We start from the raw sequence: 19,879 nt of genomic DNA, 5'->3' as shown, positions 1-19,879 counted from the left end.
TCAATTGATACTGTATACAGTACTGTATCTTTAAATCAATAATTCTTGAAAATTTATGTAACCTAACACTAAAATTACTGTACGATACATTTGCTTGCAATGATCAATTTTGACTGCCAGCAGCTGAAGCTTCACTGGTTGAAGGTCCCTGACTTGATTGTGAGGCTTTAGTGGTTGAAGGCTTGCTTTTTTTTTACTAAATAAGAATCGAGTTTTGCTTGCCACTTGTGTTCATTGGCCTCGTTTATGATCAGCCATTTGGTTCGCCTCAAGTACTGATACACGTTTCCAACTTCTGGATTCACACAGTTGGATGAAAAATTAATTAGCATGTCAACAGAAAAAAGAAGTAAACTGTGTTTGGTTGTCTCTGGTGTGTTCAGCACAACCTTCCTCTTAACACCTCTAGGATGATTGCTGCTGCTGCTACCAGACATAGTCGTGGCAAAAAACTATCCGTTACTATGAAAACAGAAAAAGTTATTTAAGAAAATGCTTCACTAATGGTGCGGTACTGTGGTATAACACGAGGGTCGAGAGCACATGTGATGTTTAGCTTGACCAGACCTGGACGGGTCCACCTAGGACAGGCAGGCGGAAAAAACCAGCATAGAATGTAATAAAACGCCATTTTCTGGGTGAGACCCGGAGGCTCTCCAGAGCTATCCAGGCTGATATATATATCATTAGACTTTGGCATCAGTGTGAATGGAGTTCTAGTCCTACCAGGGACCACAAGCCAGAACCTGGCCCCCTCAGAGAGGTACGAGGAGCAATGGCCTATACAAATGCACATGGGATTTGGAGCATTCTATGTCTGCCATCGACTGGGCCAGGCACCCAGAAAGGTAAGCGCCTCAAAACAAACCCCTATTCTGGTTAAAACTACTAAAATGGACATACGAGTGGATAGAACTCCCGAAATGAAAACGAGCAAACAAACATGACATCACACAAGCCGTGCCACATGTTTGCGCAGCTCCCCCCTCCTTGGGAGGGGGAAGGGGGTGCCCCAGACCCACCACACCGGCGATCCACCCTCCAGTTCAAGGCTAGATGTTAAAACACCCAAAAAAACGCCAACCGGGGGAAGGGAGGTTCCTGGGGAGCCTCCGGGTCTCACTCAGTAAATGGCGTTTCATTACATTCAACACTGGTTTTCTGGGGGGGGGGGGGGGAGCCCCTTCGACTCCCCAGAGCTGCATCACCAAAGACAAACTAGAGTCCCGGGAGGCAGTTGGTGCTCACACCTCAACTTGAAGTCGAGACAACAGGCTGCAACCGCCGACCCAAAGCAACATAAGCCCAACTAGGCCCAGGAACATTTACAAAGTAGTGTGCAGCCAGGACCCTGTTCGACTTCCAAAAACCCCCTTGCTTGAATGTCAGCCCAGGACATGTTACCGAAGACGGCAGCCAATGCAGCAAACTTACGAACGTCATGGGCATGGGGATAGCCCGCAGGCTGGCTAAACCGAATAACCCTGCAGACGACCTGAGAGATCTGAACCCTAGAACAGGGAAGAAGGGAAACCGGATCAACCCACAGAGACCATGGCGCGCAAATAACGGTGGAGAGCCGCAACCAGACAACACATGATGCACCCCGGCCTGACCAACCAGCATCAATAACCTAAGAACCCTTCTGGAAAGCAGTAGTCTCATTCTTCGCCGGAAAAGAAGGAGACGGCTGCAAACGAACGAACCTATCACCTCGACCAAAAGAGCAGAAACCCCTGCGCTGGGAAGAGCATGAAGCTCCCCAACGCCGACCCCCAGAGGCCAATGAAAAAAAAAATTATATAGAAAAACAATCCTGTACCGAAGAGGCCACAACAAATCAAGAAGACAAAAAAAAGAGAGCACTCTGTCCAAAGACCAGGATGGCTCAGGCAGCACATGAGCAGGCAGGAGGTGAAGCAACGCCCAAAACAGCTTTCAAAACGGAGCAGAAGTAACAACAATAACGAAAGCAAGCTGCAGTGGCTCTGCCAACGTTGCACGATATGAGGCAACAGTATTTGGCATAAGATGACGGTCCTGAAACTGCCACCAGAGAAAGGACAAAACAACCTGAACCAAAAGCGAAGTACAGTAATGGAGAGAAAAAGAACCGGAAGAACTGCCAGGAAACTTCATACTGCTGCTGAGACGAAGCCCGCAGGTGGGACACCATCAAAGAAGCCACCTGATTACCATACAGATGGTGATAGACTAAAGTCAAAAAGACCAAATGCAAAGACTAGAGAAGAAGATCGAACCAGTCTCGTAACAGACTGGACTGATCTGTTGAAAAAGGCAGAGCCTCAGGAAACCTCCGGGTTCAGACACTGAGCAAGCAGAAAGAAAACCCCACTCCTTGTAACAGAAAGCCCCACTCTGAGGGTGGGAAAACCCAGATGGGGTCCAACGAGGTCCAAGGCCCCCAAGTCAGCTCCTCAGGAACCTCCACAGCAGGAACTGGGGGCGAGTCATCCTCAAAAACCCTGGCCTCACAAGAAAAAGCCGGGGCGGCCAGAAAAGCAGGAAGAGAAGGGGCCCACTGGTCAGACCCCGGAGTCATGGCTGGAGGAATGGACTCGAAGGCCTCTGTCGCCATCCTGGAATGGGCAACCCCCGAAACTGCCCGAGTCTCAGAGACCTCTAAACCCCGCTCCGACTCCGAAGCCCTCAGACACTTCAGAGCCGGAAACAAGGTGGGAGGGGGACTAGAATGAATCACACCAGGAGAAGAACGAAGGGGTGCTGACTGAACCAAGGCCGAAGCGACCAGCACCCTAAATCCCAGGTCCCTATAAACAAAGCACGGCAGCCTTGGGGCTTCCGGAAAAACAACCAATCTAGCACGTTGCAGCAACCTATACCTAGCATGCAACACCTGAGCTTCCTGCACCCAAATAATGTCATCAGTTGATTGGGTGAATTGAGTCAAAAACAAGCAGCAATGCTCGCAGAACTCAGGGTCGAAGATGTCACGGACTCAACAAGTAGCATGACGGAGGAAAAAACAATGAGCGTCGCCCTGAGACAAGGGGACAGAGCAATCCTCAAACTCGCACAAGGCAAGAGGGGACCCAGGGGTCACATCCACTGGACCCTGTGCGCCCCCATGGAGTTTTCCAGGGTCTCTAGACTGGTATCGCTAAAGGGAATCCCAGGCAGGGTACTACTAACCGGCGCCCAAGTCTACCAACAGACTTCTAAAATTGAACCTCCAGGAAGTGTCCATTTACAGGGGTCAAACTGGGAATACCACCAAACACTGGAGGTCAAGACCCTAATATAATTGGGGGGGGGGGGGCAAGGGAAACAAGGCAGACCCCCCTCCCCCAAGCAGGCAGAAACAAAAAGAAAAATATAACCCTGCAAGAGAGCAATGTACCCAGGAGAAACAGAGTCGGCCGCTGTAATAGGTGAAAACTAGCTGCGCAGTACCTCATGCCCCACCAGTGCAAAAACTACCACTTACCCCAAGGTAAACAAGAGAGGAAAAAACCCCCAACACACTTGGGGCAGTCAATCACCGAACAGCAAAAGACCAACAGAGGTAGACCCCATGGTGACTTGTGGAAGATAACCCCAAGCCCCATGGCGGCACTTACAGGGCACTCAGGGGAACCCTAAGCACATGCAGCCCGAGTACCTGTGAATATTACTCCCAGCTCGCATGCCATCATAAGAGCAATACTGAACACAAGGCACAGCACAACAAAAGAGAGTATCTGGAGCTGGAGCCACACGACCGTGCCACAATCATATAACGAGAACTGACAGGTGGATAGCCGGTGCGATGGGTCTGGAGTTCCCTCTTCCCCCTTCCGGGAAGGGGGGAGCTGCACAGACAAGCGGCACAACAAGTGTGACATCATGCTCGTTTGCTCGTTTTTCAGTTGTGGAGTTCTGTTTTGTTAGTTTTCTGTAGTAGCTTTAACCAGATTAGGGGTTTGTTTTGGGACGCCTACCTTTCTGGCTGCTAGGCCCGGTCGATGGCAGACATAGAATGTTCCCCACACATGTGCATTTCTATAGGGCATTGTTCCTCGTGCCTCTCTGAGGGGGGCCAGGTTCTGGCTCGTGGTCCCCGGTAGGCCTAGAACTCCATTCACACTGACTGATGCCAAAGTCTAATATATACATATCAGCCTGGATAGCTCCAGGGAGCCAAAGGGGCTCCCACCAGAAATATATATATTAACACAAGTCACATATTGTACTGTATATCCTTATACTGTACCAAGAATTTAAAATTCTTGTACTGTACTAGAAATTCAAATTCTTGCACTGTACTGAAATTCAAATTCTTATACCATACCAGAATTTCAAATTAGTTCAATTTTGATACTGATATTAGCTCCTGAAATTTGGATAAAGATTTAAACCATAACTTTATATTTTATTTTTTGTAAGATTCAGATTTTTTTTAAATAAACAGTGAGTGAATGAAGAAAAATAATAAAATATTCACAGACTTTTAAAGAAATATTTCTAGACATGATGCTTCAACCTGCTCCAAAATTCTTCCAATTAATAAAGTTTTATGTATAACAATGTTTTATGTATTTGTTATTTCATTAGGTAATGGACAAAGAGATATCAAATCATGTTAATTATAGAAATTTAGGAGCAAAACTTAATTTCCTTAAATTTCTATGATGAAAACTGTCTGATGCAAGCTGGGTTCATCCTGGATCAAACAGAATACGTCTTATACTGTAGGTCATCATCTAAGGGGTTAATCATTGTACAGATCATAAACAAAAGCCAGGATGCAAGCAATGGACATCATTCCGCACCCAAACGAACTCTACAACCATGCCTGGGAACAATTTTGGTGCAGAGTAACACAGTTTATCTGTCAGACTACAAAGCATTGAAAATGAAAACAAGTTGATCTGTTAGCTGCTCTTGTTGTGCTCAAGACTACTGAAAACTACTATAGAGCAAAATTACTTCCCAGTGGGCACAATAACCAAGAGTAGTGTAAGGTCAACATTGAATCGTCATCAACATTGATGGTGATTCATCAATGTCGAACTTGCTTTGCTCTAGAATATTGTGCCCACTGGGTTATAAGGCATCATCCTCAATACCAGCAATAAATAACTTACGATCAGAATGTAACGTGACTGTCTCTGAAGCCAGTCACAGACAGCCTGCATGTGAGTACATAATAAGAGAGATTTGTCAAACTGTTGTGGATCCCCTCATACATAGGTACGTATCCTAGAGCATGAAAAAGTTAATGCCTTTGCCAGGCTTTGCAGTAAATGAACATAAAGTTGAATGTAATCATGTGCTATTACGAGTTATCAGAAGGTAACTCTGATGAAGTTAAAGACAACAGAAATGTACAAACTGGAACAAGCAGATACAATGTCAATCAAAATTATTATGCCATTACACTGGTCATACAAGTAGCAAATTCAGTCGACTGGTACAAGTTGTCACAAGTCAAACATGACTAAACTACTAGCATGTCTGGCAGTTCAGCTTGTTGAAGAACTACTCATATTAAATTGAATTTGTGTGGACAGGACAGGAGTCACACACTATATTAATACATCTTGGATTGTGTGAAAACTGAGCCGTTTTGAATTAGATCCAAGATAAGGCAATTATAAGGAAACAATACTAAGCCATTATGACTATATAGCACTTAGAATGGATATGAGGATAAGGATTTGGGATAGGACAGAGGAAAGGAATGATGCCAAACCACTTAAGAGGTTGGGGATTGAATGCCAACCTACAAGAAATGAGAACATTGATCTACCTTTCAGTCCAAGCTAATCTATGTTCTACCATCCAGCCCAAACTAATCTTTAATTCCTGGTGAACAAATCCACAAGGGCCGTGACCCTCGTCACGGCCCTTGTGGATTTGTTCATTTGATGCATCATGCTATTGTGATTTCTGTGTTAAATTCCTGGTGTTGGGGACATGAAGCCTCTAATTTAGACTTAACAAATTTCCCCTTCCCCAGAAAGCAACCCACAACAGTTGACTTTCTATTTTATTCCTAGGTGAACAGAGGCATTAGGTGAAAGGAAATGTGCCCAACCATTTATGTCCTGCCCAGGGATTGAACCTGGGTCAGTGAGCCAAGAACGTCAACCATTATGCCACAGGACCCTACAGACAAAATACCAGAAATTGTTACCCAGTCAGAGACTGGGCTGCAGGGACCTTGATCTTCGGAATCACCGCAAGGTATACCACCTTCTGCATCTACTAAACAAAGGAAAACATACGAAACATTAACAGTATAGCATAAAATCAGAGCCAACTCTCACTCAACATACAAACTACAATACAGTACTGTTCTTCTGTACCCTATAAAATACAATACAGTGTTGAAACAACGTACAGTAAGTATTACTTAAATGTTTTACCCAAGTATGTAATGTTGCATTGTCATGCATCACAGTTGCAGTGCAAACAGTGGTTCTGTTGCCAGCAATATCATTAGAATTAAATATAAGACCAAAAGTCATAAGTTAATATAACACTTTCTGATTAACACCTTTGAATCCCTCAGAACAGTAATCCTTTGACACTACCACTCACAAGATGAGTATGGGGTGCACAATATAATGCCGCTCACAGGGTGAAAATAGGGTGCACAATATACTACTGCTCACAGGGTGCACAATATACTACTGCTCACAGGGTGCACATAGGATGCACAATATACTACCACTCACAGGGTGAGTACAGGGGGTGCAAAATATACTATCGCTCACAGGGCGAGTATGGGGTGCACAATACACTACCACTCACAGGATGAGTATGGGGTGCACAATATACCACCATTTCACAGGGTGAGCATAGGGTGCACAATATACTACCACTCAAAGGATGAGTATGGGGTGCACAACAAACTACCACTCACAGGATGTTTATGGGGTGCACAACAAACTACCACTACAGGATGAGTATGGGGTGCACAACAAACTAACCCTCACAGGATGTTTATGGGGTGCACAACTACCACTACAGGATGAGTATGGGGTGCACAACAAACTACCACTCACAGGATGAGTATGAGGAGCACAATAAACTACTGCTCCCATGATGAGTATGGGGAGCACAATAAACCACCACTCACAGGATGAGTATGGGGTGCACAATAAACCACCACTCACAGGATGAGTATGGGGCGTACAATAAACCGCCACTCACAGGATGAGTATGGGGCGTACAATAAACTACAGCTCGCAGGATGAATATGGGGTGCACAATGAACTACCACTCACAGAATAATTATGGGGGTGTACAGTAATTTACAGCTGACAGGATGAGTACTAAGTGCACAATAAACCACCATTCACAGAATGAGTATCAGGCATACAAAAAATTACAGCTCACACGATAAATACGGGATGCATAATAAATCACCACTCACAGGATACATATAGGATGCAGAATTAGCTACTGCTCACAGTACTGTATAAGCGAGTTGTGCAATGAGTACTGGGTGCACAAACTTCCTGTTATTAGAGGTAGCAAACAAAGCGGATCTTGGGAAGCAGACATGGATAAGACTCTTACTAGCATATACTTTCTTCTCTATGGTGATGGTGTTTGATATTAGTATCCACCAAGCAATCCACTCGAGATGACTTTGCAGGTCATCAACAAGTAATGTTTCGTCACGTGGAGCAAAGTTAAGATATTTGGTGCCAGTCTGTGGCTCAAATATGGAAGACTTTGAAGCTGTATTTCACTTAGTGTGGCTGAGATTATGACTGCCCTGACTTACAAAAGGGAATTCTGAATGAACATATTAATACAACAAAAGAAGATTGTTTAGGAGCATCTACAGTAGCTGTTGAAGACATATGGAAGACCACAGATGCAATCAGATATCCAAGAGGCAGAAAAAGTGCAAGTTAGGAGTATCCATAAGAATCAATCATAAGGGAATCAAGACCATTAGACCCTAATCCAACGAGACTTGCCACTGGATTGGTTCAGTCGGGTCACACGAAACTTCTCATTTTACCTTCCTCCTCCTCTAAAGAAACTAGCTACCTGGGCAGGCACGACTTCCAGATGATGAGAAACGGGGAAAATATTTTCCTCCACACACAGACTATACTCAGGTTGGCAGTCAAGCAAATTATGTCCCTGTGTAGGGGAGGTTTTTGTCATGTTATTGTGTGTGTGTGTTGCAGAAATTGTTTCTGCTCATAATCCTGGCTTTAATATGTCACCCACATGACACTACACTGTGTTGAAAAAGATCCAATCAGCAATACAATAAAGAGGAAATATGCTGTCAGCATATTTCCTCATATTTCCTATGTCAGCAAAGAAACCTGAGACAATAAGAAGATTGAGAGTGGCATTTACTGGACTCTTGTTTGAAGTGAGCACAATGTGAGCCTGGATTTCTGCTTGAAAAAAAAAAAAAGTTATTTAATCTATTCCTAACCATTTCAGTGTACAAAAGTATGAAATACAGAATTAATGAATACAAAAACAAAAAATACATGTACAGTACTGTCCTTTCAAAATTGAATTAGAAATATAATATGTGGGTACAAACACTACACGAGCAGCAGGAAGCATTTAATACGAAGACGACCTTTGAAACTTATGTGAGCAAGTGAAGCCCTTATTTTTTGTCTCAATCCAGGTGTGATAGGAAACATCACCGAAACCAAGAATCCCTGACAACTGACAGCTTGTAGTCCTGACCCTGTTGGATATGATGCCTGACTGCACAGTGCAATGCTAACTATCTGGATTAGTTGGTGCCATTCAGTGTCTGGGAAAAATAAAGGACATGATGGACATTTTTTAAAACTATACCAATTTCTATTCAATAAACCGGCCACGAGAAGCTCGAGTGATTTTCAAACATATTCAAAAATCAAAATACACTTGGAAAAGTTTATCAAGAAGTATAGGGAACTCTTCTTACTAACACCCTGCTTCAGGACAAATGGGGGAAACCTTCGACAAGCCTTCGGCTTCCTATCCTCGAGGTCACTAGAGCTGGTGGCCCTCAGGTACATTCAACCCAATAAATCACTAGGTAAGGTAACATAAAACAATCAACACATACACACATGCAGCTCAATTTGTTAAAAAAAAAAAAATCTTCAAATTTCATGATAATCTGTAACAAAAAACCTTATCCATCAATGAACCTCTCACTTATGACACCTTGAACAACTGCTGTATTTTTTAACCCAAACATTGCTACAATCGCTATCTGCAATTTTTTCCTGTGCTCCAATCGATATCTACAATTTCCTCCTAACCATAATCATTGTGTGATTGGATCCTTGTGGGTTTTCAATATATATATACTTTTTTAGGCACACTGTGAGGTAGGACTTTTAAATGGGTGTGCAGTTTCAAGGGTTAAATGATTCATCTTTTCTTTAAATAATTCTGTAATAATTATAATAAATCATATTGTGATGTTCATTCCAGGCTCCTAAATGTCTAAAGAAAACACATGTAGATCATAAGAAACACTTCCAAAGGCATCTTCACTTCATTATTTCACTTGTTCTTAATATGCAAAGCAATTTATCATCAACGTGCATCTTAAAAAAAAAAAAAAAAAATGCATGCTAAGAAATTTCTTTCATAATCTTAACTAAATAAATGCACCATGTTTCCTATTCTTCTCAATTATTAATAATGTGGTTATTATTTTGTACAAACAGTTATTGTCTTTGTAAATGAAAAGCAAAATATTACCACAAACTGCCAATGCAATACTTACAAATAATAGCATCTGGGTCACTGTATCTTTCTACCATTCCCTTCAGCATAAACTTGTAAGCAAGTTCAATGTTGTAATTGTCTTTGTCACTAGCAAAGGAAGCTCCAAGTAGCTCCAACGCATCAACTTTTTCTTCCCTTGTAACATCAGGTCTTGATATTAAATACTCAACCACATCACTTCGTGTTCTTTCTGCGGCAGCTATAAGGGGAGTCATACCATGCTCATTTTTTGTTATTTTTGCTCCGTGAACCAAGAGTTCTTGCACTATTTTCACGTGGCCACACTCGGCTGCAAAATGAAGAGCTGTTGCTCCACAGTGTGCTTTTTCATCGGGATTTGCACCAAGTTCTAAGAGAAATTGTACAACATCTACGTGACCTTTATATGCGGCAATCATAAGGCAAGTGTTATTGTATTTGTTTGTTATATGAATATTGGCACTGTGGTCGGTAAGGTACTTGACAATGTCCAGACGACCATCAAAACACGCTGCACGCAGTGGCGTTGAATTAGTCTTTGTTGGATGATTAACATTCGCTCCGGCCCGCACCAACATTTTCACTACTCCCAAATGGCCCGCACCTGTAAATGATTAAAGCAAACTATTACATGTTCAATAGCAAACAAAAATAAACAAAATAATATACTGTACATACAGTACATTACATACATTATTATTACCCTGTTCCCACTTTTATTGAGGGAGGAGATGCATCAGCCCAGAGAAAATAAGGCGAGAAATAGTGCAAAAGGAGGTTATTGCTTGAAGATAATGAAACATTCAAGATACCACTCTATACAGTGTTTGTAGCATTCACAATACAGTAGAACATATGATACTTCCGATAAACAAGAATTACTACACTCTAGCAGTAACCCACCGCTTCATGAGACCAGGTGCAGTGTCCTCATATATTTTCATGTTCATTACATATATACAGTGGTGCCTCAATTAACAAATTTAATCCATTCCGGCACCGAGCTTGTCATGTGAAACACTCGTCTTGCAAAACAACAACACTGTCGTCGGAGGTGTCCGAGAACCAGCGGGAATGCTAAGCACCACCATGTGGTTTGCTCGTTAATCGAGCGAAAGCTCGTCACTCGAGACAAATTTTCTGCGAGTGGCTTGCTTGTTATTCGAAATGCTCGTAACTGGAGTCGCTTGTCACTCGAGGTTCCACTGTATATGCATTCACAGTTATCTTGAGGTGATCTGGAGATGATTTTGGAGCTTAGCGTCCCCACGGCCTGGTCCTCGACCAGGCCTCCTTTTTGTTACACACCCCCAGGAAGCAGCCCGTAGCAGCTGTAACTCCCAGGTACCTATTTACTGCTAGGTAAGATAGGTAACAGGGGCATCAGGGTGAAAGAAACTCTGCCCATTTGTTTCCGCCTTCACCGGGGATCAAACCCGGAACCTCAGGACTACGAATCCGAAGCGGTCCACTCAGCTGTCAGCTGCCAAACACACACCGAAACTACGACGTTGGTACAATATTCGAGCAAGTTTTAACACTTCCTAACCAGTTATAACAACCAATATAGCAAGTTGTAACAACGTTCTAATACGTCATAAACACGTTAAGCCAAGATGTAACAACTTTATTACAAGTTGTAACAAGCAGAAAATAGACACAGTTTTGGTTTGTGTTTCCAGGGAGGCCCCCTTACACTTGCAAATCAGTCTGGGGTTGATATCACACCAGACCTGTCCCCTGAAGCCCACATCAAAAGGATAACATCAGCAGTGTATGCAAGGCTGGCGAACATCAGAACTGCCTTCAGAAACTTGTGTAAGAAATCATTCAGAACCTTGTATACCTCATATGTCAGACCAATACTGTAATATGCAGCTCCAGTTTGGAGTCCACTTCTGGTCAAACACAAAAAGTTAGAAAAGGTTCAGAGGTATGCCACCAGGCTAGTTCCCAAGCTGAGAAGTATGAAATTGAGGAAAGATTACTGGAACTAAGCTTCACGATAGTGGAAGATAGAAGAGTTAGTGGGAGACATGATCTACCTATAAAATTTTCAGAGGAATTGACAGGGTAGATTAAGATAAACTGTTTAACACAGGTGGTATGCAAACAAGGGGACACAGGTGGAAACTGAGTACCCAAATGAGCCATAGGGATGTTTGAAAGAACTTTTTCAGTGTCAGAATAGTTAACAGATGGAATGCATTAGGCAGTGATGTGGTGGAGGTAGACTCCATACAGTATATAGTTTCAAATGTAGATATGATAAGAGCCCAGTAGGCTCAGGAATCTGTACAGCAGTTGATTGACAGTCGAGAGGTGGGACCAAAGAGCCTAAGCTCAACCCCCACAAGCACAACAAAGTGAGTACACCCTTCTTACAAATCACTTCCACTTAGCCATATTCCTTACAATATTATGTATGTTGTTCATACTCTTCCCCTGCTCCCTCACACACTCATTCAACATGTCCGCCCACCTTCTTCCCGGCAAATCACCTACTCCCAAACAGTCAGCTACAAGTTCTCTCGTCATCAAGACGCGCCGCTGAGGCCTTGGCAATTGCACTGCGACCCAACAAAGCTCTACAGACGCTTACAGCAGTATGATGTCCTAATAAAAATAACTCCACCCACCCATCCTCATCCTTCCCCCCTCACCTCCTCCCCCCTCTTCCCTACCCCTCCTCCTCATTCTCTCCCTGCCTGTACCACAACACACCACACACACACACACACACACACACACACACACACACACACACACAATACACAATACACAATACACAATGCACAACATACTAATCATAGAATTAAGATGTGAATAAGGCTGTCTTTCTAAACTGTTTCTACCTCTTGTATTTCGCCATTCCAAACGATCATTCCCGAGCAGTAGCCAAAACTGGGTTCTTGAAATTCTCGCGGAGGTTTGATCAGGCAACTAACAGCCTTGTAGCAGGCTTAGGCTATCGATAGGTTCAATTACCACCTGTTCTAGTAGCTCTAGTTGCCTAACAACTAGAAGTTAGCAACCTCGGCCGAACTAACACCCGCCAGCCACTTAGTCTACCTAGACACATCACAACCCCCCACCATAGTATAGATTAGACTAGGCTTCCTGGCCCCACAAGGCTATGGCGACCAAAGTCAGATTCACAGACGAATCTGGCCGGGTTCGTTCTCCAGCCCAATTACTTGAGGTGATTCATGAGATCACCCAGATTACCTACAAAAATGTGTACAAAATAACAAATGGAGCCATCTTGTTGGTATCCAATGCAGACCTTCCAGAACTCCTTTCGACCGACAGTCTGAACAAACTATCACTGTCTACTTCCCTGCCGAATTCCAAGTTAAACGCACCATCTTTGTACATAGGATCCATGACATCATCATGGATCACTCAGTTGAAGAATTATCTGCAGAAATTGAGAGAAAAAACAGGGAATGTTAAAATAATTCAGGCCCACAGATTCATAACTCAACCTCACAACAACCAAGTACTGAAGCTTACTCTGGCTTCACCGGAGCAAGCAGCACGAGTCTGCACCCAAGGCTTTTCTTCATTTGGCATCAAGTCTGGCCCTGACCAAATCAGCCCACAGAGGTTTCACAAGCTCAAACAATGGTTCAAATGCTTCCAGTATGACCACTATTCCAGTGCACGCAACAATGGAACCCCCAAGTGCAGCAGGTGTACAGGGGAACATAACTACAGGGAATGCACAAGCCCAACACCCAAATGTGCTCTATGCAATGGTGCACACATTGCAATCTCTCATTTATGTCCTCATAGACAGGATGCAATCAAGCAACTACAAGAAACGGCGACAGCAGCCCGTCAACAAGCAGCAATTACCATTCCTGCCCATCCTCCACCAGTAAACCCCTGGGGTGTCCCCAACTAACAACAGGCCAAGTCGGTCGCTCAAGGGGGACACCAAAGCAACCAACATCCCCATAACCCCACGGTTATACCAGGACAAACCCAGAACCATACACAACAGGCCTCAACATCTAACCTTCTCGCATCAAACCCCGATCCTAAGTCCAGCTTAGGAGCAGAACTCCTAACATTTGCCCAAATCCAATTTCCAGACCACTCGGTGCAGCTCCTGGGTTTCTGGAACTCACTCAGGAAGGACAATGGCTTGTCCACATGTCCGAGGACTCGCTTGCCTACTTGTCTCCTAACAACTCAACAACCGCCGGCCAGGCCCAAGCACAACCCAACAACCCCAACCCAAGTACTTTACGCCTCCAGGCCTCAACCAACGCCCAGGAGACACCAAACTCCCAGAACCATCCCGACCACTCCACCTCGACAATCTGGCAAACACCCAGGTCCACCATTCCTACAGTAGTCCCAGACAGGATTATACTCAAATCCCTCACAAGTTCCCTTGCCATAAGAAACTCTAGACGCAATATGCGCCTCACACACCGCAGTCCCACACCCTGCAGTTCTACACACCACTGTCTCAAGAGGCCCAGGACCGACACTCACAGCCGAAGCTCATCCCCTGAGGACAGGGGTAAGGGCAAGCAGCCCCCCTAATTCTCCACCTATGAGTGACTCTAGCACTACAGATGTGGACGTCGTGAACAGCAGCGACAACGAAGACCCCTCAATGGTACAGCAACGTGTGGGAAACCCCACCCACCCAATCCCCTGCCGGAACCAGGAACATGATCCCTGGCTCAAAAGACTTATCCTCCACCTCCACACATATCAGAAGCCAAACCGAAGATAACAATACTGGCGCTCAAGCCAAACAAACACATACGACTCATAACCAATAATGGGGATCACAATTCTTCAAGTGAACATCAGACATTACATCAACAACAGATACCTCCTTACCCTGGAGGTGGCCAGGCTTAACCCATATATTATCTTACTCAATGAAACAACTGCTAGACAGGACCAGCACATCTCTATTTGGGGATATTCCACCAGGGAAGTCAACAGGGGGATGCACAGTGGGGTGGCAATCTTAATAAAAAGAGGGCTCTCCTACCACCCCATCCTCATAGAAGATGACCACTTTCTTGCAATAGAATTCACCACCTCACACGGCCCCCTCATCATCTGCACTGCATATCTACCACCTAGACTTGCTTACCTCCCCTCTATCCCTCTGAACAGGGATATCCCCTGAACCCCGGATGAATGGGAATGTGCCAATACATATCCCAGAGGTCCAGGGACACCATCTAGGCACCCGCTCCAACAGAAGCCGGACTGGAGGCAATGTAGTCATCCGAGAGGAGGGGCAAGGAATCAAGAGGTTCAGACGGGACAAGTCCAGAATGAACTGCAGATCCACGCAGTCCCATTTCGGCATTAGAAACAGGTGGGAAACCCACCTGAGGGACAGGGTCATTTCGACCACACCCAAAAGTACCCACTCCCAAATGACCTGACGGAGTTCAGGGAAAAAAGCCTGCCCCACCAGCCTTCAAACCGTGAAAGGGCTGAAGCCCCTTACGAGAAGCCGACTGATGAACAGAGCGATCATCTCGCCGACCAGACGACGACGGCTTGGAAGGCAACATTGGCTCAGAAACTGCCACCAATGACCCACCCCAACCGGAGGAACCCCGAGCGGCCAAGAAGGGGTGGCCGAGAATGGCCACCCTGGAGAACCAACAAGGTTATAAACAATTTCTTGAATATTTCACATTCAAGTCCTGTGTCCTGACATAGGACAACAACTAGATGAAGCCGCCTGCAGAAACTGCATGATCGCAGACTTTGCAAATAACAACAGACAAAACACCGACTAAAACCTAAGAGCTAGGTCCCAAGCAGATTCCAAAGAGGAAGCGAGCACAGCCTGCCTGCACGTGAGGCAAGAAGCAAACAACAGAGACACCGCCTACTTGAGAATCGGCGTAAATAGCCACAATAGTGCAGCCGACGCCTGAGCCGCCAAGGCCAGCACACCAGACGAAGGCCCGGCACTCAATGCCCCTACGTCCTTCTCAAGCCAGTCCAAGGACAACTCAAGAAAGGAAAAGAAGTGCAAAAGCAAAGCCAAATGCCCCCGGGCGCACAAGTCCTCAGTTACCAAAGACACCGGAAGGGTGGGAACCTGCATGTGCAACTGGACAAGGTCAACATCCCAAGGAAGCACAGGGGTGAACAAGCATGCATTAAGGTGCTCAAGACCACCCCATAAGTAAACTTAAAGAATGGTAGAGGTTTCACGCCAATCATGCACGCGGGTCCGAAAGAACCCATAGCATGCCCCCAATGAAAAGAATGGGCAGTCTGCCAGCCAGAAAGACTCCGAAATCTCCAAATGCACCCAATACGGGGAAGAAAAACTGAACTCAAACGAGGACGGATATATGACGGAGGCAGTATCCGGATCTTGCAGGAGGTAAGCAGTAAGTGCCTCCCGAACCTCCTTAGGTGAGATACGAGAGGCAGAAAACCTCCGGAAAGGAGCCGTGAAACCCAATGGAACCCGGACCCGGGGAGGAGCCAACCCCAAATTATACACATACCCTTGCAACAACAAGCTCCGCAAAGAGGACACAAACACTCAAGCGGGATCAATGGGGGGGGGGCCCCCCCAAGCCCCATAGGTCAATTGAACATTTCCAAAGTGTTTACAGGTATTCAAAACGAGGTTTTCGGAGAACCAGACACAAAAGGGATTTCAGAGAACAATAGAGTCGAGTACATAGAGGTGTCTCAAGATGAAGTGGAATAAATGCGCAAAGAACTAGGTAGAAACAAGGCAGGTGGCCCAGATGGAATTTCACCTTGGGTTCTGAGAAAATGTACTCCGAGCTCAGCATTCCACTTCAATTTATTTTTTAGGCATCGTTATGCACAGAAATCTTAGCAGATATATGGAAAGAGGCAAGCATAGGTCCACTCAAAAAAAAAAATGGTAGCAGAGAAAACCCCTCTCGATATATCGCTGACTAGTGTGGTGGTTAAACACAGTAGAAAAATAATTAAAGCCAAATGAATAGAACACCTGGAGACAAATCATATAATAAGGATAGTGTAAGAGATATCCTGTGTAAAGGATAGACCCGGAATTATTCTTACACAGGATAGTTCCTGAACTATCCTATGTAACAAATCTACTTAGTTTCTATTATACAGCCACAGAGATTTTTACAGGTTGGGTTGACTGCATTTATCTGGACCTATAAAAGGCTTTTGACAAGATTCCCACATAAGAGGTTGTTCTGGAAACAAGCACACTGGAGGGGTGACAGGAAGATTTCATCTGTCAGGGATGCCATGTCAGATTTCATCTGACATGAATGAAATATTTTTAGCAGACAAAAATGAGGGTTGTAATCACCGGTAATGTATCAGACTGGAGAAATATTACTAATCAAGTACCACAGGCTTCAGTTCTTGCGCCAGTAATGTTCATCGTCTATATGAACAATTTACCAGATGGAGTACAGAATTGTGTGAACATGTTTGCTGATGATGCTAAGCTATTAGGGAAAGATAAGAAACTAGTGGCTGTCATGCCCTTCTATATGACCTCGACAAAATAAGTGTATTGAATACTGTATTTAATCATCCCTCTAGAGAGGGAATTACTGTGCTAACCAACCCATGTGCTCAGAAGGAACTGGATAAGCACTAAGGACAGCCTGATCAACTGATATGTGGTTTCTAAGTCTTATAATGCCATCCAACAGTCTGCCAAGCAGGAGGTTTGATCAGAGACCTCAAGTTTACTGATCCTCAAAAACATCTCAAGGTAGATAGTCGTAAGAAGCGGTTAGGCTTGGCGGTACAGGACATGTTTTGTTGGACTACGATGATGCCGAGTCCACATGATGCTACAGTACAGTATATTGTTTTTACCTCAATGTGCTCATTGCACATTGAGGTAAAAAAGGTCATGCAGGTTAGGTGAATTACCTCTTGAGGTCTGCCTCATCCCTTTCAAATATTTTTCTTTATCTTGCGGAGAAAAAATTATATACTGTATTTTCAACAATGATGACATGTATTTTTAAAGATGTGGACTAAATTAGACTCTACTTTCTCTTCCTTCTGTTCATTCCATATGCTCACCACTCACACACTGAAGCAATAACGTCCTACATGCAATCCCTTGGAGCAGTGGTAAAACACTCGCCCGGCACTTCGCAAGCACTTTGGCCTGGGTTTGTATCCTGGCCGGGAAGGATTGACCAGTCGCCAATCCTTAATTGTAGCCTCTGTTCACCCAGTAGTGAATGGATACTTGGTTAAACGATTTAGTGGGTAGTATTCCGTGGAAAATTAGTATTAAGGACCTGCCCAAAATGCTGTGTGCGCTAGTGGCTTTACAAGAATGTAAGAACTCTTGTATATATAATAAATAAATAAAAACAAAAATAATTAAATAAAATAAAACATCTTTGTTTATCATTTTCCTGCACACTTTCACCTCTGTCCTCTAGTCGCCCTTATGTGGTTCAGTCTGTCTTCTCAAATTTCTCTGTGTTTCTGAGAATTTTGTACATGTGAATGGTTGGATGTCTTTAAGTAGTCTTCATGTTTTCCCTGAACACTGTATTGCTTTTGTATTTGTTCTGGGTTGATGGCTCCCCATTCCATTAAAGTGGGAAATGCAATGATGATGATCTGGCACCAGGGTTGGAATGACAAGCTATCCACTCACCCACCTGCGCCAAGTTTGTTAGTAAACAAAATACCCAGGCAGGTTTACAAAAAATTATTTTTGCTTTAATATGTGCCAACTTAGTTATATCTATTTAAATTTAAACATGCAATTTTGCTATATATTGATTAGATAAAAATTCAACCTGCCTCAATCCATACAGGTTGGGTTTTAAAAAAAAAATGGGTTATTTACCAACCCATCCTTTGCTGGAACTGGAAGTATTATAATTAAAAACAAAATCTGTAACAAAACCACAAAGCCACTTAATAAAAAATATACATGATAAGGGTTATGCTTCAGAATACAAAGTGGCCAAAAAATTATCTACAAGCGATGTCTAAATATTAAAATAAAATTCAAATTTGAATCTTCGTGTAATCAAGAGTGTGCTCATTAATAAGGCAGCTTAACCAAATGACACATAGTACTTACCAGCCGCACACCACAAAGGACTCGCGCCCTCAATAACATATCCATCAAACTTAACGGTTCCCTCTTGTTCCAAATCTGGATTAAACTTAAGAAGCGTACGAACAGCTTTCTCGTGACCATTGCGAGCGGATATTATAAGCGGGGTACACTTCTGGCCATCTTCTTCTACAACCTGTTAATTTACATATTTTAAATAGTTTATATGTGTACAGTAAAAGTTCAATCTTGTATAGTTTGTGTGTGTAAAAAGTCATCAATCTTATATGGAAACCAACGATGCCAGGCGCTGAAACTGTATAATTGTTGATATGGCCTATGAACAGCACATTATGCAGTGTAGCAAAATGCAGGGAAAGCAAGGTGACAATCAGCAGCGACTGCTAAACTTAATAGCATATGCAAGCACCCGATACAGTTCCTTTGATATGGCATGCCAGTATACATGGCTCATACTAAATGCATGGTAGACTAATATGCAATATGTATCATGCAGTGATACATATGGCATATTAGATCAACAACCACACTGCAACTCCATAGTCTCCCGAGACTGATGGATGTCTACTACATCAAGCAGTGATTACAGTGCAGTGCATAGTACCTATGATAACTTTAGTACTTTTTGTAATTTGTACAGTAGTGCGAGTGCAAGAAAGTACTTGAAATTAATATAACACGCATAACTAATGTAAAACCATAACCTAACACAATACTAATATGATAAGAATTTGCAAAATATAACACACAAGTGACTGGTTGAAGGTATTCTTTCTACCAAAAGAGTGAACATTTAATTTACAGTACTGTAATAAAATGCCTTTTTTTCAGATACGACTATCAATGGTGTTTTAATAGGAATGCACCAATGTATGTAAGAACCCAATTAATTTCTTGTGTTATTTGATAAAAAATAAGCATCGTCTACTGCCAAATTGCACCAAGGCTTCACAAAGAATGGGGGTTAACCCTCCTCCCCCAATTAGCGAGCCATCCTCAGGGTAACGGGTGGAAAACCAGAAATTTCCATGTGCTATTAATGCAAGATACCAGAAAACG

General features: G+C 43.6%; 1 protein-coding gene across 1 annotated transcript in view; it reads right to left on the bottom strand.

Moving 5' to 3' along the window:
- LOC123771901 (protein fem-1 homolog B) overlaps positions 1-19,879 on the bottom strand; it is a 60,810-nt gene that overhangs the window by 35,800 nt on the left and 5,131 nt on the right. The window contains exons 2-3 of the mRNA XM_045764681.2: positions 18,824-18,995; positions 9,746-10,330 (exon numbers count right to left, since the gene is read on the bottom strand). Of these exons, the coding sequence (XP_045620637.1) occupies positions 9,746-10,330; positions 18,824-18,995 (757 nt within the window). The remainder of the gene's footprint in view (positions 1-9,745; positions 10,331-18,823; positions 18,996-19,879) is intronic.

The sequence above is a fragment of the Procambarus clarkii genome, chromosome 38 (genome assembly GCF_040958095.1).
Source record: "Procambarus clarkii isolate CNS0578487 chromosome 38, FALCON_Pclarkii_2.0, whole genome shotgun sequence".
Classification (NCBI taxonomy): domain Eukaryota; kingdom Metazoa; phylum Arthropoda; class Malacostraca; order Decapoda; family Cambaridae; genus Procambarus; species Procambarus clarkii.
Note: the sequence above shows the minus strand (reverse complement) of the source record. Positions and strands in the feature narration are given on the sequence as shown.